This window comes from Rhinopithecus roxellana, chromosome 5 (genome assembly GCF_007565055.1).
Source record: "Rhinopithecus roxellana isolate Shanxi Qingling chromosome 5, ASM756505v1, whole genome shotgun sequence".
Lineage (NCBI taxonomy): Eukaryota > Metazoa > Chordata > Mammalia > Primates > Cercopithecidae > Rhinopithecus > Rhinopithecus roxellana.
The window spans coordinates 19,925,846-19,953,428 of NC_044553.1; the positions used below are offsets into that span (position 1 = coordinate 19,925,846).

A 27,583-nucleotide genomic window follows, 5' to 3' on the forward strand; every position below is an offset into this window, starting at 1 on the left:
TTATTTATTTATTTATTTTGAGACTGAGTCTCGCTCTGTCGCTCAGGCTGGAGTGCAGAGTGGCGCAGTCTCGGCCTACTACAGTGTCTGCCTTCTGGCTTCAAGCAATTCTCCTGCCTCAGCCTCCCAAGTAGCTAGGATTATAGGCGCCCATGACCGTGCCCGGCTAATTTTTTTGTATTTTTAGTAGAGATGGGGTTTCACCATGTTGGCCAGGCTGGTCTGGAACTCCTGACCTCGTGATCCACCCGCCTTGGCCCCCTACAGTGGTGGGATTACAGGCATGAGCCACCGCGCCGGCCCATGTTACTAATTTTTTTTTTTTTTTTTTGGTCACAGAGTCTCACTCTGTCACCCAGGCTGGAGTACAGTGGCTCGATCTCAGCTCACTGCAACCTCTGCCTCCAGGGTTCAAGCGATTCTTCTGCCCCAGCCTCCCAAGTAGCTGGAATTACAGGTGCCCGCCACTATGCCCAGCTAATTTTTTGTATTTTTAGTAGAGACGGGGTTTCAGCATGTTGGCTAGGCTGGTGTTGAACTCTGGACGTCGTGATTTGCCCACCTCAGCCTCCCAAAGTGCTGGGATTACAGGCGTGAGCCACCGCGCCCGGTCCCATGTTACTGATTTTTAATTGTTCTTTATATATTGTGGTTAAAGTCTTTTATCAGATTAATGATTTACAAATCTTGTCTCCCATTCTGTGGTTTGTCTTTTAACTTTAATAATAGTATCTTTTGAAGCAGTAAAGGTTTGGATTTGATGAAATCTAATTTATGTTTTTTTTTCTCTTTTATCACTTGTGCTTTTGGTGTTGTATCTCAGAAGTCTTTGCCTAACAGGCCAGGTCCTGTGACTTACCACCTGTAATCCCAGTATTTTGGGAGGCCAAGTTGGGTGGATCACCTCCACTCCAGCCTAAGTGACAGAGTGAGAGTGCATCTCAAAAAAAAAAAAAAAAGTTCATGAAGATTTACTCCTATGTTTGCAAAGAGTTTTATAGTTTTACCTCTTACTGTTAAGTCTTTACTCCATTTGGAGTTAATTTTTATATATGGTATGAGGTGTAGAGATCCAACTTTATTCATTTGCATGTGTCTATCCAGTTATTCCAGCACTGTTTATTGAAAAGACTGTTCTCTTCCCATTGAACTATCTTGGCACCCTTGTTAAAAAATAATTCACATATATACGAGTTTATTTTTGGACTCACGCCACTATCCCATTTTTCTATATATCAATTCTTTTTTTTTTTTTTTTTTTTTGGGACGGAGTCTCACTCGGTCACCCAGGCTGGAGTATAGTGGTGCGATCTCGGCTCACTGCAACCTCCGCCTCCCGGGTTCAAGCGATTCTCCTGCCTCAGCCTCTCAAGTAGCTGGAATTACAGGTACTCGTCACTACCTGTAAATTTTTTGTATTTCTAGTAGAGATGGGGTTTTGCCATGTTGGCCAGTCTGGTCTCGAACTCCTGACCTCAAGTAATCCGCCCACCTCGGCCTCCCAAAGTGCTGGGATTACAGGCATGAGCCCCCGCACCTGGCCTCTATATGTCGTTTCTTATGCCAGTACTACCACGTTGTTTTGGGGAGGGCTTTTCCCCAGCTTTATTGAAATATGATTGACAAACTAAAAATTATATACATTTGAGGTAGACATCATGGTGTTTTGATATAAGTATACCTTTTGTAATGATTCCCACAATAAAGCTAGCTCACACATTCATCACCTGACATAATTACCATTTTTGTGTGTGTGATGAGAACACCTAAGATCTTAACAAATTTCAGTTATTTTCTATAGTTACCATGCTGTATATCTCTAGAACTTATTTACCTTATAACTGAAAATTTATAAGTACAACACTTTTGATTACTTTTACTGTAGTTTTATGGGAAGTGTGAGTCCTCCAACTTTATTCTTCTTTTTTAAGATTGTTTTATTTATTCTTGTATTTCCATCTTAATTGATCCATCATAAGGATCAACTTGTTAATTTCTGCAAAAAACAGACAGCTGAGATTTTGATGGATATTACATTAAATCTATACATCAATTTGAGGAGTATTCTGTCTTAGTATTGAGGCTTCTAATCCATGAACATGGAATGTCTCTCCATGTATTTAGATTTTCATTGTACAAGTCTTGTATTTCTTTTGTTAAATTTATTCCTGCATATTTTATTCTCTTTTATCCTATTTTGAATCAAAATGTTTTCTTAATTTTATTTTATGATTATTTATTGCTGACATATAAAAATACAATTTTATTTATTTATTTTGTATCTCATGGCCTTGCCAAACTTTAGTCGTTCTAATGGGGTTGGGGGGGTTGTTTATTTATTGTGGAATCCTTAGGATTTTCTACGTAGAGGGTTATGTCATGTGATAATAATGTTTTATTTTTCCCTTTCTAATCTGCATGCCTTAATTTATTGTTCTTGCCTATTGCACTGACTGTAATATCCATTACAACCTTAACTACAGGTGGTGAGAGCAATCACTCTTGCCTTGTTTCCAATCTTAAAGGGAAAACATTCAAACATGCTCCGTTAAGTTTGATATTAGCTTTAGGTTTTCGTAAATCAGGTTTTTTTGGTTTTGTTTTGTAATTTTTAATTTTTGTGAGTACATAGTAGTAGGTGTATATATTTATGAGATACATGTGATGTTTTGATGCAGGCATACAATGTATAATAATCACATCAGAGTAATTGGGTATCTGTCTCCTCAAACACTTATCATTTCTTTGTGTTAGAATGATTCCAATTCTACTCTTTTAGTTATTTTGAAATACACAATAACTTAGTGTTGACTGTAGTCACCCTGTTGTGATATCAAGTACTAGATCTTACTCATTCTGTCTAACTATGTTTTGTACCCATTTACTATCCCCACTTTTCCCTCCCACCCCAATACCCTTCCCAGCCTCTAGTAATCATCATTCTACTCTCTGTCTTCATGCGTTCAGTTGTTTTAATTTTTTGCTCTCATCAATGAATGAGAACATGCAAAATTTGTCTTTCTCTGCCTGGTTTATTTCGCTTAGTATAATATCCTTCAGTTTCATCCATGTTGTTGTAAATGACAGGATTTCATTCTGTTTTGTGTGTATGTCTACCACATTTTTTATCCATTCATATGTTGATGAACATTTAGGCTGATTCCAAATCTCGACTGCTGCAGTATACATGGGAGTGCAGAAAGGATCTATATGGAGCAGTGGGATTGCTGGATCATATGGTGCTTCTTCTGTTTTTAGCTTTTTGGGGAACTTCCATACTATTCTCCATAGTAGCTGTAATAACTTGCATTCCCACCAACACTATATGAGTGTCCCCCTTTCTCCACATCCTCACCAGCATCCATTACTGCCTTTTTAATAAAAGCCATCTTAGCTGGGGTAAGATGACCTCATTGTAGTTTGATTTGCCTTTCTGTGCTGATCAGTGATGTCAAGTATTTTTTCATATACTTGTTGGTCATTTGCATGTCTTTTGAGAAATGTCTATTCAGATCTTTTGCTCACTTTTTAATCAGATTATTAGATTTTTTTTCCTGTTGGGTTTTGTTTGAGCTCCTTATATATTCTGATTATTAATCCCTTGTCAGATAGGTAGTTTGCAAATATTTTCTCCCATTCTGTGGGTTGTCTCTTCGCTTTGATTGTTTCCTTTGCTATACAGCAGCTTTTTTACTTGATGTGATCCCATTTGTCCATTTTTATTTTGGTTGCCTGTGCTTTTGAGATCTTTCTTAAGAAGTCTTTGCCCAGACCACAGTCCCAGAGAGTTTCCCCAGTGTTTTCTTTTGGTAATTTCATAGTTTCAGGTCTTACATTTAAGTCTTTAATCAATTTTGATTTGTAAAATCAGGCTTTTATTAGTCTTTTATCAGGTTGGGGAAGTTTTTTTAATCATGATTGGATAATGGATTTTGCCAAATGTGTTTTCTGCATCTATCAAGATGATCAGATGGTTCGTGACCATATTCTATTATATAGTGTATTATATTAATGATTTCAGATGTTAAACCAACCTTCCATTCATAGGATAAACCCTCCCCCTTAATCATAATGTATTATCCTTTGTATTTGTTGCTAGATTTGGTCTGCCAATATTTTGTTGAGGATTTTTGTGTCCATATTCACGAGGGATGTTCATTTGTTATTTTCTTGTGATGTCTTTGTCTGGCTTTGATATCAGGGTAATACCTCATAGAACAAGTTGGAAAGAGTTTCCTTCTCTATTTTCTGATAGAGTTTACAAAATACTCATGTTGTTTCTTCTTTAAAGGTTTAGTAGAATTCATCACTGATGCCATCTGAGCCCGGGCTTAACTTGGTATAAATATTTTTAATTACTATTTTAATTTTTTTACTTATTATAGTTCTATTCAGATTTTCTATTTTTCTGTTATTTGGTTTCAGTATTTTTTATCTTTTTAGGGTGTTTTTCCAGTGCCTTAGCTTGCATATGGGTAAGGTTGCTTCTTAACTAGCATACACTTTCACTAGTTAAGAAACTAGTCATAATGGCTTTTTTTTTTTTTTTTTTTTTTTTTTCTGAGACAAGGTCTTGCTCTGTCACCCAGGCTGGAGTACAGTGGTGTGATCTCAGCTCACTGCAGCCTCTTCCTCCTGGGCTCAAGCAATCCTCCCCACTCAGCCTCCTGAGTAGCTGGAGGAGCCGAGCGCCACCATATCCAGCTAATTTTTGTAATTTTAGTGGAGACAGGGTTTTGACATGTTGCCCAGCCTGGCCTTGAACTCCTCAGCTCAAGCCGTACACCTGCCTCAGCCTCCCACAGTACTAGTATTACAGGCATGAGCCACCATGCCTGATTGATAAGGTTTTTTATTTCCTAAAAGCCACTGCCCTGAGGGCCCCTGTCCCTTCCTCAGGCTCCCCTATGTCTCTCCACAAGTCAGCATCCAAAGGTTCACACCTGGAATAGCAGGGGACCTTCAAAACCCAGCTCCAGCCTCGTTGGCACCTATATAGATTGGTTGGCCCTCCTGCTATTTCAGTTATTATTTTGAACATCACCACTTGGAAATGGAAGACTGAGACTCCACTTCAGACCTCTTCTTCCTAACACCTTGATCTGGGGCTGATTATGTGCTTTAACATTCTACTGGGCAGGTCTGGTAGAAGGAACAGTATCAATTGACTGAGTAGGTCTCCCTGGCAGTTGTGATTCAGAGACCTGGAAAGCTGAACCCACACCTGGCAGGAAGAGGGTGGTTTGTGGGACCTGGGCTGATGTGTGATGAAATTTTAAGCCCCAGCTATAGCTACTACAAAGAAAAGAAAAGTGACTGATGATAAGCATGTAACTCAAAGTAAGTGAACTCAGAAGCATGTTTTTTGTTTGTTTGTCTATTTGTTTGTTTGAGACAGTTTCGCTCTTGTTGCCTAGGGTGGAGTGCAGTGGTGCAATCTCAGCTCACTGCAACCTCTGCCTCCTGGGTTCAAGAGATTCTCGTGCCTCAGCCTCTGAGTAGCTGGGATTACAGGTATGTGCCACCACACCTGGCTAATTTTTTGTATTGTTAGTAGAGACAGGGTTTCTCCGTGTTGGTCAGGCTGGTCTCGAACTCCCGACCTCAGGTGATCTGCCCGCCTCAGCCTTTGAAAGTGCTGGGATTACAGGCGTGAGCCCCCGTGCCCAGCCTGAGAAGTATGTTTTTATGTTGAGGATGTTACTGTATGATGCCACATACATTGAAACACACACATTTAAAGTAAGGCCACAGACTCAAATGCCTCTAGAAGCCAGACAGAGGCCCAGAATAACAAATACTGCGGGGCATCTTACTTATTTCATCTTTTAAACTTTCTTTTCTGACTCCCCTAAATGGAAGATAAGAAAATATAGTTAAATCTATTGAAGATGTTGCATTCCTGTATATAAAAATGTATGGTCACTTTTTAAAATGCAGGCTTGGGTTTCCAAAGCAACAACATTTGCTTCCCACTGCTGTAGACTGTGGTCAGTGAAAGGCAGGGAAACCACCTGTTATGGGAAACCACCAAATTATGAGAAGACCAGGGTCCTAATTCTGGCTGTGTGATGTGCAACTGATTTAGCTTCATTTCATCAATCTTTATTTATAAAATGGGGATGATAATACCTACCCTCTGTAGGTAATTATGTGGTTGTAAGGGCCACATGAGATAAAATATGTGAAAGTATAAAGTGTTATGTATATATTAGTTGGTATTGCCCAAATCACTTGGGTAGTTGGGAAAGCACAGTTTCTTGAATCTCAGATTCTCCATCTCTGGCTACTACTCTTCTCTAGACAGCAGCACCCGTTGAAATGGTCATCAGCCAGTGGGGTTGAACAGATGAGTAAGCATAAGGCAAGAAGTTATTAGAAAAAAGTTAGCCAACATCTTGGGATCTCAAATAGCACTGTGTCTCTGTACAACAGGGTATAGGCAAAGCTTTCGTGTTAAACCTGAAGTATTGACCTTTAACACTTTTATTTTTATTTATTTATTTATTTATTTATTTTTTATTTTTTTTTGAGACAGAGTCTCACTCTATCACCCAGACTGGAGTGCAATGGCACTGTCTCGATTCATTGCAACCTCCGCCTCCCTGGTCCAAGCGATTTTCCTGCCTTAGCCTCCAGAGTAGCTGGGACTACAGGTGCGTGCCACCACACCAGGCTAATGTTTGTATTTTTAGTAGAGATGGGCTTTCACTGTGTTGGCCAGGGTGGTCTCGAACTCCTGACCTCGTGATCTGCATGCCTCGACCTCCCAAAGTGTTGCTGGGATTACAGGTGTGAGGCACCACACCCGGCTGACCTTTAACATTTTTAAGAGGTACCCAGGAATGAGAACACTACCTGCATTGTAGATCAGCCTCTCTAGCATTCTCACAGTTTGACCTTTGGTTGATTCCTTCTTTCTTGTTTTCATATTTTTGTGCTATAATGCTTTATGAGGAAAAGAGTCAATCAAACCCTTAGCCTGAAATGAATTAATGCCTTCTTAGCCTGAAATCCAGCATTTTACTTTTCCCGTAGCTCAGGGTTTCCCAAACTGTTTTTAAAGTGCTATTTCCATAAGATTTAATAGGTGCTCAAGAAAAAAGATAATCTCATGGTCAAAAAAAGATTGGAAAAGTGGTGTATACTATACCCACTATGGGATATTCACAAGGTATTAAAGTTTTGAGAAGACCTGAATTAAAGAAACTTGTCCATGTTTACCCATTTATTTGATCACAGAATCCTCCTTTTGTGGAACCAATATTTGTGTTTACCAACTCATTTGATCACCTCTGTCAATAACCCTCCTTGATAGAATATACATTAATGTCTTGTGGCTCTAGTGTACTGCAGAAATTGGCTTGGAAAATGCTGTTCTATAGCCATGTCCCTCATTTCACATACACCAAATTGAACCACCAGCAGTTATCCATATTCACTTTCCCACTTCCAAGCCTTTTCTAATTATTCACTCTGCTTGGGATGCTTTCTCTTCTCCTTGTTCTCTGGAATCTTTTCAACCAAACAAGCAAGGTCATTGCAGCAGCAATGATTCCCATTTCTGAAGTCTTAGCACTTGCCAGTCTTCTAGCAATTTTAGCACCTAGTACTATGCTAATGTGTACCTGATCATTTTTCCTTCTCTACTTTACATTTCTTGGGGTTGTTTTCCACATAGTACATTAGCCTGGTGCATTGTTTGTAGCCAGAATTCAGTAAATAGTTGTGGAATGAATAAATAAATGAGTTGTGGCCAGGTGCAGTGGCTCATGCCTGTAATCCAGCACTTTGGGAGGCCGAGGTGGGCTGAACACTTGAGGTCGGGAGTTCAAGACCAACCTGGCCAACGTGGTGAAACCCCATCTCTACTGGGAAAAAAAAACAAAAATTAGCCTGGCATGGTGGTGCGTGCCTGTAATCCCAGCTACTTGGGAGGCTGAGGCAGGAGAATTACTTGAACCTGGAAGGCGGAGGTTGCAGTGAGCTGAGACCATACCACTGCACTCCAGCCTGGGTGACAGAGTGAGACTGCATCTCAAAAAATAATAATAATAAATAAATAAGTTGCAATAGGATGAAATTTAAAATGTTACCTATAGTAAATAATGGAATTGGAGTTTGAAGAGGAGGAATGGAGAGGGATCTCTGAAAGACTGATCTATGTATATGATTTTTAACAGTTTTATTAATTTATTAATTGGCATAAAAGTATACAATTTGATGATTTGGGGCATCTGTGTGCACCCAAGAAACCACAACCACAGTCAAAATAATGAGAAGATCCGCCACCACAAAAAGTTTCCTCATGCCCCTTGTAATCCCTCCACTCCACCCTTTCCTACATCTTCCTCCCTCTTGTGTACCACCCCCTTCATACCACCTCCTTAGCCCAATTCGAGGGAATCACTGATCTGCTTTTGGTCATTATACATTGGAGTAGATTTCATTGAAATTTATATAAATGGAATCATGCGATATATATTCTATTTTGCCTGACTTCTTCACACGGCATAACTATTTTGAGATTTATTCATGTTGCAACATATTCATTCCTTTTTATTACTGAGTAGTATTTCATTGTATAGCTACACGACAGTTCACTTACCCATTTACTTATTTATAGACATTTGGGTTTTTTTCTAGTTTTTTGGCTATTAAAAATTCTATGAACATTTGTATGTAAGTCTTTTTATAATGTATGCTTTCATTTCTCTCATGTAAATACGTAGGAGTTGGCCAGGCATGGTGGCTCATGCCTGTAGTTCCAGAACTTTGGGAAGCTGAGGAAGGTGGATCACTTAAGGTCAGGAGTTTGAGACCAGCCTGGCCAACATGGTGAAACCCCGTCTCTACTAAAAATACAAAAATTAGCCGGGCATGGTGGCAGGTGCCTGTAATCCCAGCTACTCGGGAGGCTGAGGCAGGAGAATTGCTTGAACCCAGGAGGCAGAGGTTGCAGTGAGCTAAGATTGCACCATTGCACTCCAACCTGGGCAATAGGAGTGAAACTCTGTCTCAAAAAAATCAAAAACAAAAACAAAAACTTAAGAGTGAAACGATGGCTCCTGTCCTAAGTGTATGTTTAACTTATTAAGAAACTGTCAGATATGACACCAGAGGCAAAGGCAACAAAATAAAAAATAAATAAATAGGGCTACTTCAAAATTGAAAACTTTTGTGCAAAAACAGGACAATAATCAACAAAAGGTAATCCATGTAATGAAAGAAAATATCTACAAATTGTGTATCTGATAAGGGGTTAAGGTCTAAAGAAATCCTACAGATCAACAATAACTAGAACAACAAAAACAATTAAAAAGTGGGAAAAGGGTCAGCCTCAGTGCCTCACACCTGCAATCCCAGCACTTTGGGAAGCCAAGGCAAGAGGATCATTTGAGCCCAGGAGTTGGAGACCAGCAGGGGCAACAGAGATTGAGGCAGGAGGATCACTTGTACCCAGGAGTTATAGGCTGCAGTGAGCTGTGATCACACGACTGCACTCCAGCTTGGGTGACAGAGTAAAACCTTGTCTCAAAAAAAAAAAAAAAAAAAAAAAAAAAAATGTGGGAAAAGGACTCCAATAGACATTTCTCCAAAGTAAGTATACAGATGGCCAATAAGTACATGAAAAGATGTTCAGAATCTCTAGTCATTAGGGAACTGCAAATCAAAGCCACCATGAGATAGCACTTCATATCCATTAGGATGGCTATTATTAAAAAGAGAAAATAAGTTTTGTCGAGAATGTGGAGAAATTGGAGCCCTGGTGCTCTACTGGTGGGAATGTAGAATGCCATAGCCTCTGTGGAAAACAATGCAATGTTTCCTCAAAAAATTAAAAACATAGGGCCGGGCGCGGTGGCTCACTCCTGTAATCCCAGCTCTTTGGGAGGCCGAGGCGGCAGATCACGAGGTCAGGAGATTGAGACCATCCTGGCTAACGCGGTGAAGCCCTGTCTCTACTAAAAATACAAAAAATTAGCCGGGCGTGGTGGCAAGCGCCTGTAATCTCAGCTACTCCAGAGGCTGAGGCAGGAGAATGGTGTGAACCTGGGAGGCGGAGCTTGCAGTGAGCCAAGATAACGCCACTGCACTCCAGCCTGGGCAACAAAGCAAGACTCCGTCTCAAAAAAAAAAAAAAAATTAAAAACATATCATATGATCCAGCAGTTTCACTTCTGGGCATGTACCTCCCAAAAATGAAAGCAGAAACCCGAAGAGATACTTGTAAATTAATGTTCAATAGCAGCATTATTCACAATAGCTAAAAGGTGGAAGCAACCCAAGTGTTCATTAATGGATAAATGTATAAACACAGTATGTTATATAGTATTTAGCCTTAAAAAGAAAGGAAATTCTGACATGCTACAATATAGATGAACTTTGAAGGCATTATGCTAAGAGACATAAGCAGTCACAAAAGGCACAATAATGTATGATTCCACACATACAAAGTACCTAGAGCAGTCAAATTCAGAGACAGAAAGTAGAATGTGTGTTGCCAGAGGTGGAGGGTGGGAGGAATAGGGAGTTATTGTTTAATGAGTAGAGTGTCAGTTTTGCAAGATGAAGGAAATTCTAGAGATGGACAGTGGTAATGGTTGTACAGCAATGTGAATTTACTTAATGTCACTGAACTACACACTTAAAAATGGTTAAAATGGTCATGGCACGGTGGCTCAGGCCTGTAATCTCAGCACTTTGGGAGGCCAAGACAGGCGGATCATGAGGTCAGGAGATTGAGACTATCCTGGCCAACGTGGTGAAACCCCATTTCTACTAAAACACAAAAAGTTAGCTGGGCATGGTGGTGCACACCTGTAGTCCCAGCTACTCGGGAGGGTGAGGCAGGGGAATTGCTTGAACCCAGGAGACAGAGATTGCAGCGAGCCGAGATCGCGCCACTGTACTCCAGCCTGGTGACAGAGCAAGACTCCGTCTCAAAAACAAAAATACACAAAAATGCTTAAAATGGCCATGTGAAGAAAGGGAAAAAAATGAAAAGGTTAAAATGAGAAATTTTATTATATATATATATATATTTTTTTTTTTTTTAACTACAATTGTGTTTTGTTTTGTTTTGTTTTTTGAGAAAGTGTCTTCCTCTCTCAGGCTGGGGTGCAATGGTGTGATCTTGGCTCACTGCAGCCTCCTCCTCCCAGGCTCAAGCCATCCTCCTGCTTCAGCCTCCGGAGTAGCTGAGACTACAGGCACATGCCACTGCACCCAGCTAATTTTTGTAGTTTTTGTAGAGACAGAGTTTTGCCATGTTGCCCAGGCTGGTCCCAAACTCCTGAGCTGAGGTGACCCTCCCACCTCCACCTCCCAAAGTGCTGGGATTATAGGCATGAGCCACTGTGTCTGGCCTTATTTTACCACAGTTTTTTTTTTTTTTTTAAACCCTGCCAAACTGTTTTCCAAAGTGGTGTACCATTTTACATTTCCAGCAACAGCGTATGAGAGTTCCAGTTATTCCCCATCCTCATCAACACTTAGTACAATAAGTCTTTTTAATTGTAGTCATTCTAATTGATGAGTAACATCTCATTGTGGTTTTAACTTGCATTTCCCTGATGCATAATAATGTTGAATATAAAGCATGTGCTTATTTGTTCTTGGTATATCTTCTTTGATGAAGCATCTGTTAAAATAAATTGCCCATTTTTGGCCAGGCATGGTGGCTCACGCCTGTAATTCCAGCACTTTGGGAGGCCAAGGCGGGCGGATCATGAGGTCAGGAGATCAAGACCATCCTGGCTAACACAGTGAAACCCCGTCTCTACTAAAAATACAAAAAAATTTAGCCGGGTGTGGTGGCAGGCTCCTGTAGTCCCAGCTACTTGGAAGACTGGGCAGGAGAATAGCGTGAACCTGGGAGGTGGAACTTGCAGGGAGCTGAGGTCACACCACTGCACTCCAGCCTGGGTGACAGAGTGACACCCTGTCTCAATAAATAAATAAATAAATAATTTGCCCATTTGTATAGGGAGCTGTTTTCTTGAGTGTTGAGAGTTCTTTATACCAGTAAGATACAAATCTTACATCAGATACATATTTATGAAAATATTTTCTTCCAGCCTCTAGTTTTTTAATTAACAGTTTCTCTTGAAGAGCAAAATTTAAAATTTTGATGAAATCCAGTTGGTTATGTTTGGTGGTCATATCTAGGAAAGCTTTGCCTAATGCATGGTCACAAGGATTTTCTACACATTGTTTTTATAGTTTTAAGTTTTACATTTAGCTCTGTTCAATTTTGAGTTAATTTTTATATATAGTATGAGATATAGATCAAAGGAGTTTTTTGTTTTGTTTTATTTTTACGTGTGAATATCCAGTTGTTCCAGTATCATTTGTTGAACAGACTTCTTTCTCCAAGGAATTGCTTTTGCATATTTGTCAGTAATCTGCTATTCATGTATGTGTGGATCCATTTCTGGACTCTCCATTCTGTTCCATTTCTTGTCTATCTTAACAGCAGTACAAACTGCCTTGCCTACCATAGCTTTATAATAAATATAGGTCAATAAATCTGTATTTTAGATTTAAGTCTAAATTTCACATTGAGATTAAAATTTAGATTTAATGAATAAATAAAGAAATTTAAATAAGTTTAAATTTCTACTTTATAAATAAATGAATGGGAAAAAGCCATGTTAATCTTCCAACTGTGTTCTACTTTTACAAAGTCATTTTGGTGTACTAGATTCTTAGCACTCTTGTATGAACTTTAAAAACAATTTGTCAATTTCTACCAAAAAAAACAAAACAGAAACCCATGTAGAGTTTTGGATTGGGTATGCTTTAAATCTGTAGCTCAATTTAGGTAGAATTAACATCTTAATAATGTTGAGTCTTTCAAACCATGGATATGGTGTATGCTTCTATTTACTTAGACCTTCTTTAATTTCTCTCTACTAGTAGTGTTCTGTAGTTTTAACTTTTGTACAGGTCTTACTCATCTTTTGGTAAGATTTATTCCTATTCCCTATTTTTGATGCTATTACACATGGTATTATATTTTAATTTTAATTTGATTGTTCATTGCTGATATAGAAAAATATTATTTTGTGTAGTGATCTTATATCTTACAACAAGCTTGTCCAACCCATGGCCTATGGGCCACATGTGGCCCAAGACAGTTTTGAATGTGACCCAACACAAATTTATAAACTTTATTAAAACATGAGACTTTTTTTTCTTTGCAGTTTCTTTTTTTTTAAGCTCATCAACTATTATTAGTGTTAGTGTATTTTATGTGTGGCCCAAGACAATTCTTCATCCATTGTGGCCTAGGGACACCAAAAGATTGGACACCCCTGTCTTACAATTTTGCTAAACTTATTTATTAGTTTTAGTAGGTTTTTTGCATATTTCATCATATTTTCTATATAAATGATAGTAGAGATGTACTGTTTGTGAATAAAGGCAGTTTCATTTCTTTCTTTCTGATCTGGATGTCTTTTATTTTCTTTTCTTGATTGATTGCACTGGCTAGAAGCTCCAGTACAATGTTGAAATAGAAGTATTGAGAGTGAACCTTCTTGTCTTATTTCTAATCGTAGAGATAAAGCATTCAGTCTTTCACTGTTAAGTCCGATGTTAGCTGTAGGTTTTTCAAAGGTGCCTATCAGATTGAGGAAGTATAATTCTATTCCTACTTTGCTAAGAAGTTTCATCAGGAATAGATATTAGGTATTAGACCTTGTCAAGTGCTTTTTCTATGTTGAGTGAGATGATCATACAGTTTTTCTTTTTTATTAATATTTTGGGCTTTGGTAGTTTATGTCTTTAAAGGAATTTGTTCATCTGTATTGTCAAATTTATGGTATAAAGGTATTCATAATATTCTCTTATTAACCTTTTAATATTTGTAGAATTTGTAGTGATGGCATCTCTCTCTTTTTATTTTGTACAACATGATGTTTTGAAATATGTATATGTTGTGGAATGGCTAAATAAGCTAATTAACATATGTATTACCTTACATATTTATCCCTTTTTATGATCAGAACACTTGAAATCTACTTTCTTAGCAATTTGCAAGGAAACAATACAGTAGTCACCATGTTATACAATAGATCTCTTGAATTTATTCCTCCTCCCACAATCTCTGGTAACCAGCATTCTACTCTCTACTTGTGTGAGTTCAACTTTTGTAGATTGTACATATGAATGAGATCATTCAGTATTTGTCTTTCTGTGCCTGGCTATTTCACTTAACATAATATCTCCAGGTTCATCATGTTGTCACAAATGACAGGATGCCCTTCTTTTTTAAAACTGAGTAGTATTCCGTTGTGTATACATACCACATTTTCTTTATTCATTCATCTGTTGATAGACATTTAGATTGACACCATATCTTGATCATTGTCAATAATGTTGCAATGAACATGGAGTGCAGGTATCTCTTCAATATACTAATACTGTTCTTTGGATATATCACCCAGTAGTGGGATTGCTTGATCATATGGTAGTTCTATTTTCAATTTTTTGAGAAACCTCCTTACTGTGTTCCATAATTTACATTCCCACCAGCAGTGTGCAAGGATTCCCTTTTCTCCACATCTTCACCAACATGTACCTTTCTTTTTTTAATCATAGCCATTTTAACAGGTGTAAGAAGAAATCTCATGGATATAATTTGCATTTATCTAATGATTAACAATCTTGGGCATTTTTTCATACTCCTATTGGGCATTTGTATGTCTTTTGAGAAATACCTATCAGGCCTTTTGATCATTTCTTTTTTTTTTTTTTTTTTTTTGAGATGGAGTCTCGCTCTGTTGTGCAAGCTGGAGTGCAGTGGTGTGATCTTGGCTCACTGCAACCCCCACCTCCCAAGTTCAAGCAATTCTCCTGCATTAGCCTCCCAAGTAGCTGGGACTACAGGCATGTGCCACCATGCCCAGCTACTTTTTTGTGTTTTTAGTAGAGATGGGATTTCACCATGTTAGCCAGGATGGTCTCCATCTCTTGACCTTGTGATCCACTCGCCTTGGCCTCCCAAAATGCTGGGATTACAGGTGTGAGCCACCGTGCCTGGCCAAATTTTTCTTTCTTTGTGTCCTTACTCTATAAGCTTTTTTCTATTTTTAAAATTTTTTATTTTCTTTTTTTACTTTTCAAACTTTTTTGTTAAAACTAAGACACAGGACAGGTGTGGTGGCTCACGCCTGTAATCCCAGCACTTTGGGCAGCCGAGGCGGGCTGATCACCACCTGAGGTCAGGAGTTCGAGAGCAACCTGACCAACATGGAGAAACCCTGTCTCTACTAAAAATACAAAATTAGCTGGGCGTGGTGGCGCATGCCTGTAATCCCAGCTACTTGGGAGGCTGAGGCAGGAGAATCGCTTGAACCTGGGAGGCAGAGGTTGTGGTGAGCCAAGATAGAGCCATTGCTCTATCTCCAGCCTGGGCAACAAGAGTAAAACTCCGTCTCAAAAAAAAAAAAAAAAAAAAAAACAGGCCAGGCACAGTGGCTCACGCCGGTTTCTTTGAGAACATTGTAGTGCAAGTCTTCTGGTGATAAATTATTTAAAATTTTGTTTTTGAAAGGTATTTTCACAAGTACAGAATTTAAGGTTGCCAACTTTTTTCTTTCCATACTTGTTTGCTTTTTATTCCTCTAAGAAATCTGTTACCATCTTTATCTTTATTTTTTACATGTAATGTGTCCTTTTTCTCTACTTTTGAGATTTTTGCTTTATCATAGTTTTAAGCAATTTGTTTATGATGTTTTGACTTTATTTGGTATAGTTTTCTTCATGTTTTTTGTGTTTCATGTTCATTGAGCTTCTTGGATCTCTGGCTTTATGCTTTTTCTTAAATTTGGAAAAATATTGGCCGTTATTTCTTCAAATATGTTTTCTGTCCCTCCTCCAATCTGCTTTCCTTTAGGGACTGAAATGACATATATATTAGGCAACTTGAAGTTGTGTTACAGCCCACTGATTTTTTTTCATTTTTGATAATTTTTATTGCTATGTCTACAAATTCATCTTTTCATCTGCAGTTTCTAATCTGCCATTAATCCCACATATTTTCATCTTCACACATAATTTTTCTATCTAGAAGTTCCATTTGGGTCTTTTTTATTTCTTCCATGTCTTTATGTAACTTTTTAAACCTATAGAATACAATTATTATAACTGTTTTAATGTTTTTATTTGCTAACTTAACATCTGTGTCAATTCTGGGTCAGTTTTGATTGATTGATTATTCTCATTATGGGCCATGTTTTCCTGCTTCTTTGGATGCTTGGTAATCTTTGGATGCTAGACTTTGTGAATTTTACCTTGTTAGGTGTTAATTATTTTAGTATTCCTATGAACATCCTTGAGTATTGTCCTCTAGTGCAATCAAGTCACTTGGAAACAGTTTGATCCTTTTAGGTCTTACTTTTTATGATCTGTGTGGTGATCTGAGCAGTGTTCAGTCTACAGCTAATTATCAGCCCTACTGAGATAAAAGACTTCTGAGTATTTATCTAATGCCTCATGAATTAGAAATTTTTTCAGTCTGGTTGGTGGGAACAGGCACCAGCCTTATGTGAGCACAAAACACTGTTCCCTGTAACTTCGTTGAAGGATTCTTTCTCCAGACTTAAGTAATTTCCTTACTCACATGCTAATCAGTATTCTGTCCCTAGACTTGAGGGTGTCCCTCTGCTAATCTCTTGGTTCCTCTGTCTCTGGAGCCTTCTCCTCTTCAGTAATTTGTCCTGTCAGTTCTAGTCACCTTGGTCTCCCCAAATTCTCAACTCTACTTCCTCAACTCAGGTAGTCCACTGGGGTAACTTCTGGGTGCCCTCTCCCTGTGCTGTTTCCTGGAAACTCTCTCAAAGCAGTAAACTGGGGAGAGTTATTTTTTCTGTCTCTCAGGAATTGCTCTCTCGTTGCTTGTCTTGTTTCTTGAAACCATTGTTTTATCCTTTGTTCTGTGGGCTGTTTATTTTTTGTTTTGGGTTATTTCAGGCCAGAGGATAAATGTAGTTACTATTACTTCATCTTGGCCAGAAGTAAAAGTTGTAGCAACAGTTATTTGTTTTCTACCTCAGGGTCAGTTGGGCTTCAGCTGATTTAATCTGGGGTCATTGAGAGCTGTTTGGGCTAAGCTAATTTCTACTGGACTTTATATATATATGTACATACAAATACATATGTATGTGCTAAGTTAATTTCTACTGGACTTTATATACGTACATATGTATGTGTATAATACACACATATACATTTATGTATGTGTGTGTTTATATTACATGTGTATGTATGTGTGTATATGTATGTGTATATATATGTGTGTCCATATACATAAAGAAAGAAGGTTTAATTTAGTTGAAAGTAGAAATCAGCAGGTCAGTAGTAGCCATCATAATCTTGGGATATAATACTACTAATTTCAAAGAAATTATGGTATAGTGTTGAAATGTATATTTCTAAAAATATGTAAATTATCATTTAACATCTTTGTTTTTTATTTTAAAATTAGAAGACAATGTATGTAAAACTATGCAAGAATCACAGGAAACGGAAACCCACATATCCAACCACCTAGATGAAGTTGTTGCTGCTGTTAGCATCACTCATAGAAAGAAGTTCCAAAACAAGCTGCCTCAGACAGCACTATTCCAGCCTCCTCGAGAGAAACTCCATCTCTGTGAAGAGAAAGCAAAGTCTTATTCCAACAGTCACAAAGTAAGGAGACTTTTGTTCCTGTATTTCTACTCTGGGATTTGAGCTATAAGGTATAATCAAGAGAAGTAGAATGTTTTAAATTACATTCCTAATCTCAGCAGTTTGGTACAAGAGAGTATGTAAGACAGTGCCATGAGTGAATGTAGTATCTCTAGCCTCCAAGCACAGCAGCTGGTACAGCCAACAACAAATATTTATTGAGGTCCCACTGTGTGCCAAGTCTAGGCACTGGGATACAACACAAACAAAGCAGATGAAGCTTCTGCTCTCATAGAGCTTATAATTCCTTATAATCTCAGATCTTGTTCTCTGCATGCTTCTTTCCCATTCTTTCCTCAAAAGTTTTACTCATTCACTAACTCATTCAGTAGGCATTTCTCTGTCACCTCTTATGTGTTGGGTCCTGTTCTTCCGTTCATCATAAATACCTATTGTATGCCTAATATGTGCCAGGTGCCATGTAGGTGCCAGGGGCACAGAAGGAAAAGCCACAGTCTTTGTCTTGGAGGGACTCGGGATTTGGTTGGGAAGATAGATGGGGGACTGATAATGGTAGTCAGTTTGATAAGTTCTGTGAGAGCTCGAGTGACATAGATACAAAACAGAAAGGGGTGGGCAGTGAGCCTGGAGGTGGTAGAGGGACAGCAGGTAAGGCACACTTTCTTGAGATGGGAGTTACGTAGACTGCATTGGTAAACAGTGCTTAGGAGTTGGACAGGTGAGGAAGAGGACCAAAATGTTCTGGACAGAGGTGGCAGATGGACAAGAGCCAAACGTCTGAGGGAGTGCAGTCTGTTTGGAGAAATATAAGGAGCTGTCTGGGACTAATGTGTTAGTGACATAGGGCAAGAAATAAAGCTGGATTATGGGCAGGAACTGAGACCCAGAGGGTACTCAAGGTCTAGTGAAAGAGTTTTGATTTTCCCCTGAAGATGATGGAGGATTACCATGAGGTTGTAAGTAGAAGCATGCCATGAGCAGGTTTGATTTTAAGAACAATCACTCCCATAGCTATGAAGGGTATGGACAAAAAAAGAGTAAAACTGGAAGAGGAGCATCAATTAGGAGGATATTTGTAATAATCCTGGCAAGGAATTATGAGGACCTGAACAACACGTGGCAGAGGCAATAGAAATGCTGAGCTCTTTTGAAAGGAATTTAGAAATGCAATCAGTGGGACAGGACTGGATGACCGAGGGGACATAGGGAATGGAGATGTGAGAGTGAGAAAGATGGGGTGTGTAGAATTCCTACCACCCAAGGTCTGAGTCTGCTTGGATGATTGGAGACTTGCCCATGACCTTCATCAGTATAGTGAATACAGGAGAAAGACCAGGATTATAGAGAAAGAGCACAAATTTGGTTTTGAGGTTGTGCTTGTTCATTATGCAACAGATACTCAGTACCTACTATTTGTAGGCTCTAGGCTGGCAGCCTTTCTCAACCAGACTTCTGCAAAAGAATTAAGCCCTCATGCCCAAAGGCATTTAACAAATGTAAAGAATTAACTTATTTTCTGTGTGTCTAGAATGGTATTAAACATGTCATTGTTCTGTGGTTCTGGTGAAGAATCCAGGATACAATGGTGAATAGGACAGACAAGGTGCATACCCTAATGGACCTGAGAGGCAATTGACACTGTAATAATTGACAGATTATTATAGACTGTGATAAGTGCTAAGGAGGACATAGAGTGGCTCTGTCTTGGGTAGGGTGATCAGGGAGGGCCTCCAGGAAGATAAGGTGAGACCTGAGGAAGAGAAGGAACCAGTGTGGAGGAGCTGAGGGAAAAGAGTTCTAGGGAGAGGAAATAGCACACATAAATCTACAAGGTAGGCACAAGCAGGACATATTTGAAGCAAGGAGAAGAAGCTGCAAACTGACATTAAATATAGTGAGAGAGGCTGTCAGTTCACTTAGGGCCTTGCAGGTTTCAAGCTAAGTGCCCTGGAAGGCCTTAAAAATATTTTCCGCGGCCGGGTGCGGTGGCTCACGCCTGTAATCCCAGCACTTTGGGAGGCCGAGACGGGCGGATCACAAGGTCAGGAGATCGAGACCATGGTGAAACCCCGTCTCTACTAAAAATACAAAAAATTAGCCGGGTGCGGTGGCGGGCGCCTGTAGTCCCAGCTACTCAGGAGGCTGAGGCAGGAGAATGGCGTGAACCCGGGAGGCGGAGCTTGCAGTGAGCCGAGATCGCGCCACTGCACTCCAGCCTGGGCGACAGAGCGAGACTCCGTCTCAAAAAAAAAAAAAAAATTTCCGCAAGGTATTAACATGATGTAATTTACTTTTTAAAATATCAGGTTTTTGGTAATTTTGTATTTTAAAATAATTTCTGACTTACAGAAAAGGCACAAGATTCACTCATTGTTAACATTTACTTTATTGCTGTGTTCTCTGACTCTCATTGTTTTTCTGAACTGAGAGTAAGTTATAGATATTATGGCCCTTTACCCCCAAATTCTTCAGTGTTTATTCCCTAAGAATAAAGCTGTTCCCTTACATAGCCACAGTACGGTGATTGTAATTAGGAAATTCATGTCAGTATAATACTATTATCTAATCTGTAAACCTTGTTTATATTTCTTCTTAATAATGTCCTTTACAGAAAATAATCAGACCCATGGTTCAGTCTGTGAATTCATGTTAAATAGAGTTGTCATGTCTCTTTAGTCTCCTTTAATCTGAAACAGTTGCTTAACCTACTTTGTTTTTCATGATCTTGATATCTTGGAAATATGTACTCTAATTGTTTTGTAGAATATCTCTCCGTTTGAGTTTGTCTTATGCTTCCTCGTGATTCTATTCAGATTGTACATTTGGAGCAGGAATACCACAGGTGTGACATGGGGCGCTCCTTAGTGCGTCCTGTCAGGAGGTGCAGAATGTCTATTTGTCTCGTGACAGTGATGCCAACCTTGAACATTTGGTTAAGGTGCTGTCTGGCAGGTTTCTTTACTGCAGAACTGCTATTTTTCCCTTTGTAATTAATAAGTATTTTGTGGGGAGATTCACTGAGACTATGTATATATTTAAAACTTCGCTCTGTCAGTTTTAGTAGTCACTGATGATTTTCACCTGAATCAGTTATTACTATGATGTTTGTCACATAGCCAGTCACTGACTTCCACATTCTTTCAACATTTGTTTGTTGGCATTCTGTTTTAAGGAAGAGCTTTTCTTTCTTCACAGCTTATTTATCATTCATTTATTCCTATCAGTATAGGTTCAGGAAATTGTATTTTTCAAATACACTACAACCTATTGTTTTCATGGAAGCTCAGATTGTTCCATATCTGCCAATGGGAGACCCTTCAAGCTGACTCCTGAGTCCTCAATCCATCCCCTCATTGTTTAACCACTTCCTGATGCTACCACTTGCTGGTAAATCATCTCAACTTTCCAGCCTTATATTCCTTCATCTTTAAATTGAGGGGACCAGATTAGATGATTTCCAAGGCTCCTCCCAGTTTTGAAATTGCCTTCCTACTTCATACTTGTCTTCTGTCTGCCCCTTACCAATGCCTATTGCTAAAGCCACTGGGACTGGTAGAATAAAGGTTGGAAAACCAATAGGGATATTTGGACCATGCCTTATAACATAAGGAAGTGAAGGGAGGACAAGCTGTTTCTTGTATACCTCTATCCCCGCTCAGGTCCTGAGAACCAAGGTTATTATCAGGGAAGCCCAACTCAGCCTGCACAGTCCCCTTTGCTGGAAATCTGTATTTGGGACAGATTCACTATCAGAACAGATCTCCCTCTTTTTGTCTGTCTGGATTCCATGATGGTGTCATCATTTCCTTGTCTTTCATACACTGTAGTTGTTGTTCTCTTTCTCTCTCTCCAAAGAAGTCATTCCCTAAACTTCCTGTGTCTAGAGGCAATAAAAAGGTGATTCCCAAAAGAAGTACAAACAGCCAGCTAACACATGAAGACATTCAGCCTCATCAATTTGGGGGAAAAATGTGGACTAAATCCAGGAGAAATGGGCTAACTGACAAATTGACAAACTAAAACCAAAACAAAATTTCCACAATTTGTACTCAGTTCAACATAAGGGGCATTTCTGCTCACATATGATGTGTTGAAAGTATGAACTGGTGCAACCTCTTGGAGAGGTACTTCAGCAATAGCTACCCACAGCCTCAGAATTTTGCATATCCTTTACCCAACGATCCCATTTGTAGGAATTTATTTTGTGGGAATGTTTATGGGTATGTGCAAAGCTATCCATACAGGATATTCAGTGAGTAAAAAATTTGCAGACACCTAAATGCCCAATAAAGAGTGGATTGAGTAATGTGGTTATGATATAATCATATAATAAAATACTGTAGAGCCATTCAAAGTTGTATCATAGAAGATGACATGAGAAGTTATTCATAAATTGTTAAAACAGCAGACTGTAAACCTGCAAGTAGCTTATCAACCTATTTTTGAAAAAGAAAAAGTAGCCAGGCACAGTGGCTCACGCCTGTAATCCCAGCACTTTGGGAGGCTGAGGCAGGCGGATCTCAAGGTCAGGAGATCGAGACCATCCTGGCTAACAAGGTGAAACCCCGTCTCTACTAAAAATACAAAAATTAGCTGGGCATGGTGGGGGGTGCCTATAGTCCCAGCTACCCGGGAGGCTGAGGCAGGAGAATGGCATTAACCCAGGAGGCGAAGCTTGCAGTGAGCAGAGATTGCACCACTGCACTCCAGCCTGGGTGACAGAACGAGACTCCGTCTCAAAAAAAAAAAAAAAGAAAGAAAGAAAAAAGAAAAAGAAAAAATATATAAAGATAGATTCATAAAAATAAAGAATAAAGGGATATTTAGCTACCTGGATATCTCTAGAGGGTAAACTTACAGGTGAGTTTTAGTTTTTATCTTTTTGCTCGTCTGTATTTTGACAATGAGCATACATTATTTTTGTAGTAAGAAACATGTTACTATAGAAAAAAAAATGCCACAGTCCACCTTCTTTCAGCACTTTATGGTGAGCATGTATTCCTTAGCTTCCTCCTGCTAGGTCACAAAAGTGACTCTCCTTTGGCCAACTGTCTGGCTGTGTATTTTTGTCAAGAAAAATGTTGTTTTAGGGTGAAGGTATTTCCAATGCATGTAGGAATTGTGTGGAAATGCAAGTCCTTTGAGCTTTGACATTGATGGGGGTGCATCCTAGGGACATCCTGGGTCTTCTCCACAACTCCGTCCTTGTTCTTACCTTTCTTCCTCTGCTTTGACCCCTTCAGCTTGCTTTCTTCAGCCATCTCTCTTGCTGTTCTGACTATCTGCTGCTAAACCCCAACAACTTAATGTCTTAAAACAAAAACAGCGATTCTTTTTTTTCATGAGCTTGCAGTTTTTGCAGAGCTCAGTGGGGTTTGCTCAGCTTTGTTTCACACAGCATCAGCTGGTCTTGAAAGGTCTGGAGAATCTGGTGCCAAAATGGTTCACTCAAACTATCAGTGCCTTTCTATGTGGGTCTTCTCTCCATGGGGCCATGTTGGCTTCCTCACAGCACTGTGGTTGGGTTCTGTAGTAGTTTGTGGTACTGACATAATAAAATTCCACACATGCTGTGGCTTAAAGAAGAGATTTTATTTCCTCACAGTTCTGGAGGCTGGAAGTCCAAGATCAAGGTGTGAGCAGGGCTTGATTTCATTCTAAAGCCTCTCCCCTTAGTTTGTAGACGAATGCCCTCTTGCTGTGTTCTCACATGGTCATTTCTCCATGAGCATGCCCATCCCTGGTGTCTTTTCCTCTTCATATATGAGGATATCAGCTGTATTGGATTAGGGTCCACCCTAACACCTCCTTTGAACTTAAATCACCTCTTTAAAGACCTCATCTCCAAAAACAGTTAAATTATAAGGTGCTGGGGGTTGGGACTTAAATATATAAATTCAGGGAGGTTGGGGAGGGGACACAGTTCAGCCCATAACAGGTTTCAAGTGTGAGTGAGTACCCAAGAAGAGACAGAAAGCGAAGCCACCAGTTCCTTTAGACTGTGGTCTGAAAATTGGTCCTGCATCATTTCCTCCAGGTTCTATTGGCCAAACAGTCATAAAGCCCAGATTCACAGGGAATGGGACATAGACCCCCATCTCTGGATGGAAGGAGTATCGAAGAATTTTGAAGCTGAGGGTTTTTGCTTTTTTGTTTGTTTGTTTGTTTGTTTTGAGATGGAGTCTCACTGTGTTGCCCAGGCTGGAGTGCAGTGGTGCGATCTCAGCTCACTGCAAGCTCCGCCTCCCAGGTTCACACTATTCTTCTGCCTCAGCCTCCCAAGTAGCTGGGACAACAGACGCCTGCCACCACGCCTGGCTAATTTGTTGTATTTTTAGTAGAGACTAAAAATACAGGGTTTCACCATGTTAGCCAGGATGATCTCTATCTCTTGACCTCGTGATCCACCCACCTCAGCCTCCCAAAGTGCTGGGATTACAGGTTTGAGCCACCGCTCCCAGCCTGGAACTGTGTTTTAAAACTACCAGCTTTGCTTTGAGGATATGGCTGCTCTGAGATCACCTGGAGCTGGGAATCTAGTTTTCTGTTCTTTTTGTCCTAGCCCTGAATGAAAATGTGCTTCTCGCTGCTTTAATCAAGTCTGTAAGTCCTACTGATCTCATTTGCTATGCTAGTATAGACGGCTAAGGAGAGTTTTGAATTGAGAGCTAAAGTATAGTATTTGACAGCCTGGACAACATGGCAAAACCCTATCTCTACCAAAAATACAAAAAATTAGCCAGGTGTGGTGGTGCACACCTGTGGTCCCAGCTGCTCAGGAGGCTGAGGTGGGAGGGTTGCTCGAGCCCACCCTGGAGGTCGAGGCTACAGTGAGCCAAGATTGTGCCACTGTACTCCAGCCTGGGTGACAGAGTGAGACCCTGTCTCTCTCTCTCTCCCTCTCTCTCTCTCTCTCTCTCTCTCTCTCTCTCTCTCTCTCTCTCTCTCTCACACACACACACACACACACACACACAAAGTACAGTGTTTGCAAACACTACCATTTGCCCCTGTTGTGCCTGCATATGGAGTAGCTGTTCATTGGTGGATAGCTGGGAAACCTAGAGAATGACTAGATGTCTGCTCTACTTTTTCTATTTTTTAAATTCTATTTCTTTTTTTCACCTTTAAATATGCTATAAATTGTACTTCTTATGTTTATTGTCTATTTCATCTTACCAGCTGTACACTCTACCACCCCAAATAGATCTTTGTCTGTTTTTTTCTCTGATACATCTCAAGTGTTTCGAACAATGTTTTGCACATAGTAGTCATTCAGTATTTATCAAAGGGATATAAAAGCACATTGATTTTGTGTTTTGTGACTCTTAAGTTTTAAGTTGTATAACTGGTAAGCCTGTTTTCTCTTCCTAACAGTACAAACAGGCCGTCCACGAGCTTGTGCGTTGCGTAGCACTGACAAGAATTTGCTATGGAGACTCACATTGGAAACTAGCAGAGGCACATGTTAATCTGGCTCAAGGCTATCTCCAGCTGAAAGGTAAGCTCGCCTTAGACCAAGGGTGATCAATTGGTTGATTTCTGCTGTTCTCCCCCAAATTTGATTCATACTTAATTCAAAGGATTGGGTTTTTTAATATTCTCCTTTCTAAATACCAAAAAGCCATTTGCTTTTAGAAAGAGTTGATAAAGTATATAACATGTAAACATTCAAAGAGGAAAAAGGGAAAAAGTATTGTAACTTTTTTTTTTATGATTTCAAAAGTAAGGTTCTTAGGAGAAAATTAATCTACAAAGAAGACTTTGTAGGAAAAAACCCAAGGTATGGAATAGGGGCCCAGAATGGGATTCATTCACACTTTTATTGGAGAATCTCTTGACTGTAAATAACCAAAAAATTTAAAAAGACTAACCCAAATTGGCATAAACAAAAGTTTTTGGCTCATACAACTGAAAAATTCAAGGGAAAAACTTGCTTTAGATTTAGCCATACCCAGTGTTAAAACAATGTGACCAGGATTCAGTTTGTCTCTCTCCCACTGCTTGGCTCTGTTTTTCTTGGTATTTGCTCCATTCTTAGCCAGGCTTTGCCCACATAGTGGCAGCAAGACTGCCTGCAACTTTAAGCTTCCCTTGTAAGTATTCCCAGGAGTAAAATAATGTCCCTCTACCAAAATCCCAGAATATGGGAAGGGTTCTAATTGAAACAACTTGGGTTGTATACCAAAGGCAAGGAGTAGTCTGATTGGCTAAACCTTCCTTTTGGCTTCATTGGATCCTGAAGGAGAAGCAGGCCTTCGCCAAATCACATGGATTGGATGTGCAGGAGCCAGGCATCCCAAAAGGGAAACGGGAGACTGGGTGCAGGGAAGACAAAAACAATAGACACCCAGGATGTGTTAATGGCTTCTACTTACTGACTCTGCAGCCTAAGACAAGATGGACAAGAGCATCTCTCTGCTCAGCTTCTTCAGCTGAAAAGTGATAATGATGGTGATGGTGATGCTAACTTTCCAGGGTTGGCCCAGTGAATAAAGAAAACAATAGAAGTGGAAAACACCAAATGCCAAGCATATTCTATACCAAGCATATTCATTATTGCCACCCAATCAATTTGGCCAAATCTGATTATAGACTTGTCCTACCTTAAATTAGATCAAAGGCTCTTAGGGACTTTGGAGATTATCTAGTTTAAACTCTGCCCTCCCACCCCATTTTGTAGATTCAGGGAAAACAATGAGTCTGAGTTAGAACAGCTTACCCCATACCACACTGTTAATAAGTAGCTGATCTGAGACTCAGACCTAGGATTTCAATGCCAGTTTGTCCTGCCATCTGGGGTTTCAGATGATGCTTTTCTTATACAGCCTGCTGCCTCTCTGGGTGATAGTCCTTCTCAATTTGAAGTGAAAGTAGTATCTACCATTTATTAAAGTCTCGTTTGGTGCCAGGCATCATGTTACTTTCCATGCATAACCTTGTTCAGTCCTCACCACAGTCCTCAGAGGTGGGTATTTTTAATATCCCTGTTTACAGCTGAGAAAGCTGAGGCCAGCATTTTATAATAAGTGGTAGAGCAGGGGATCCATTCTGGGCAGTCTGACTTCAGAGCCAATGTTCTTGAACTTCACCCTATGCTGCCTCCAGTAAATTGAGTTCAGGTTCCTTCAGGGACTTGACACAGTTGAAAATACAGTCCACCATGCTTTGTGTAACATCGCAAGCACAGGTGGCACTAATACATGTCTGTGCTTTTTAAAAATATGTAATAAGATAATATTGTGTAAGAATTCCCACATGAAAAGCATACCCTTGACTTTCTCCATTAGAAAATACATTCTTCCTATTTTATAGACATAGGAACAGAATTAACTTCATATTTTGACAGGTTTTTTTAGAGATATGAGATACAATTTTGTGTAACTAAGAACATAAGACGGGGGCTGTGTGTATGTGAGTGGAAGTGGGTGTCAGTGTAAGGGAGGAGTATAGGAATACAGGGAAGTGCAAAGCCCTGAAGCCTTGCTGGCTTCAGTCCTCCCTTCCCACAGATTAACAAGCCCATGGAGGAACACTGGAACACACTGAGGAATTTGTTCTTAGTAGTAATTTTTTTTTTTTACTCCATTTTGTTTCATATTAGTCTCTTACCAATTAGGAATACGAAATTGTCACACATTAATCTGTTACCTCACTGGAATTGTGTTTGTAAGTTTTTGTAGATATCAGATATGTATTATGTTAAAAAATAACTCTCTGACATTATGATTATAGGTGGGTGAGCTGAAGATTCAGAATTTTTAGTATTTCATTACGATTGCAGTTACACAGCCAGGATTAAAATTCATGAATATTTTATTTCCTGCCCAGAATGCTATAGTTCTTGTATTCAATTTGTTTCTTAAAACTATATGTAACATAT

The 27,583-nt window shown here is 39.5% G+C and overlaps 1 protein-coding gene across 5 annotated transcripts in view; it reads left to right on the forward strand.

Annotated features, from left to right (window-relative positions):
- The window catches only part of TTC23 (tetratricopeptide repeat domain 23), a 117,439-nt gene that overhangs the window by 4,203 nt on the left and 85,653 nt on the right, over positions 1 to 27,583 (forward strand). For all 5 annotated transcript variants that reach the window (XR_004057369.1, XM_010382156.2, XM_010382155.2 and 2 more), the window contains 2 exons: positions 17,495 to 17,700; positions 25,078 to 25,201. Coding sequence is in view for 4 of the 5 variants with exons in the window: in XM_010382156.2 (XP_010380458.1) it covers positions 17,515 to 17,700; positions 25,078 to 25,201 (310 nt within the window). In the remaining variant the exon portion in view is untranslated. The remainder of the gene's footprint in view (positions 1 to 17,494; positions 17,701 to 25,077; positions 25,202 to 27,583) is intronic.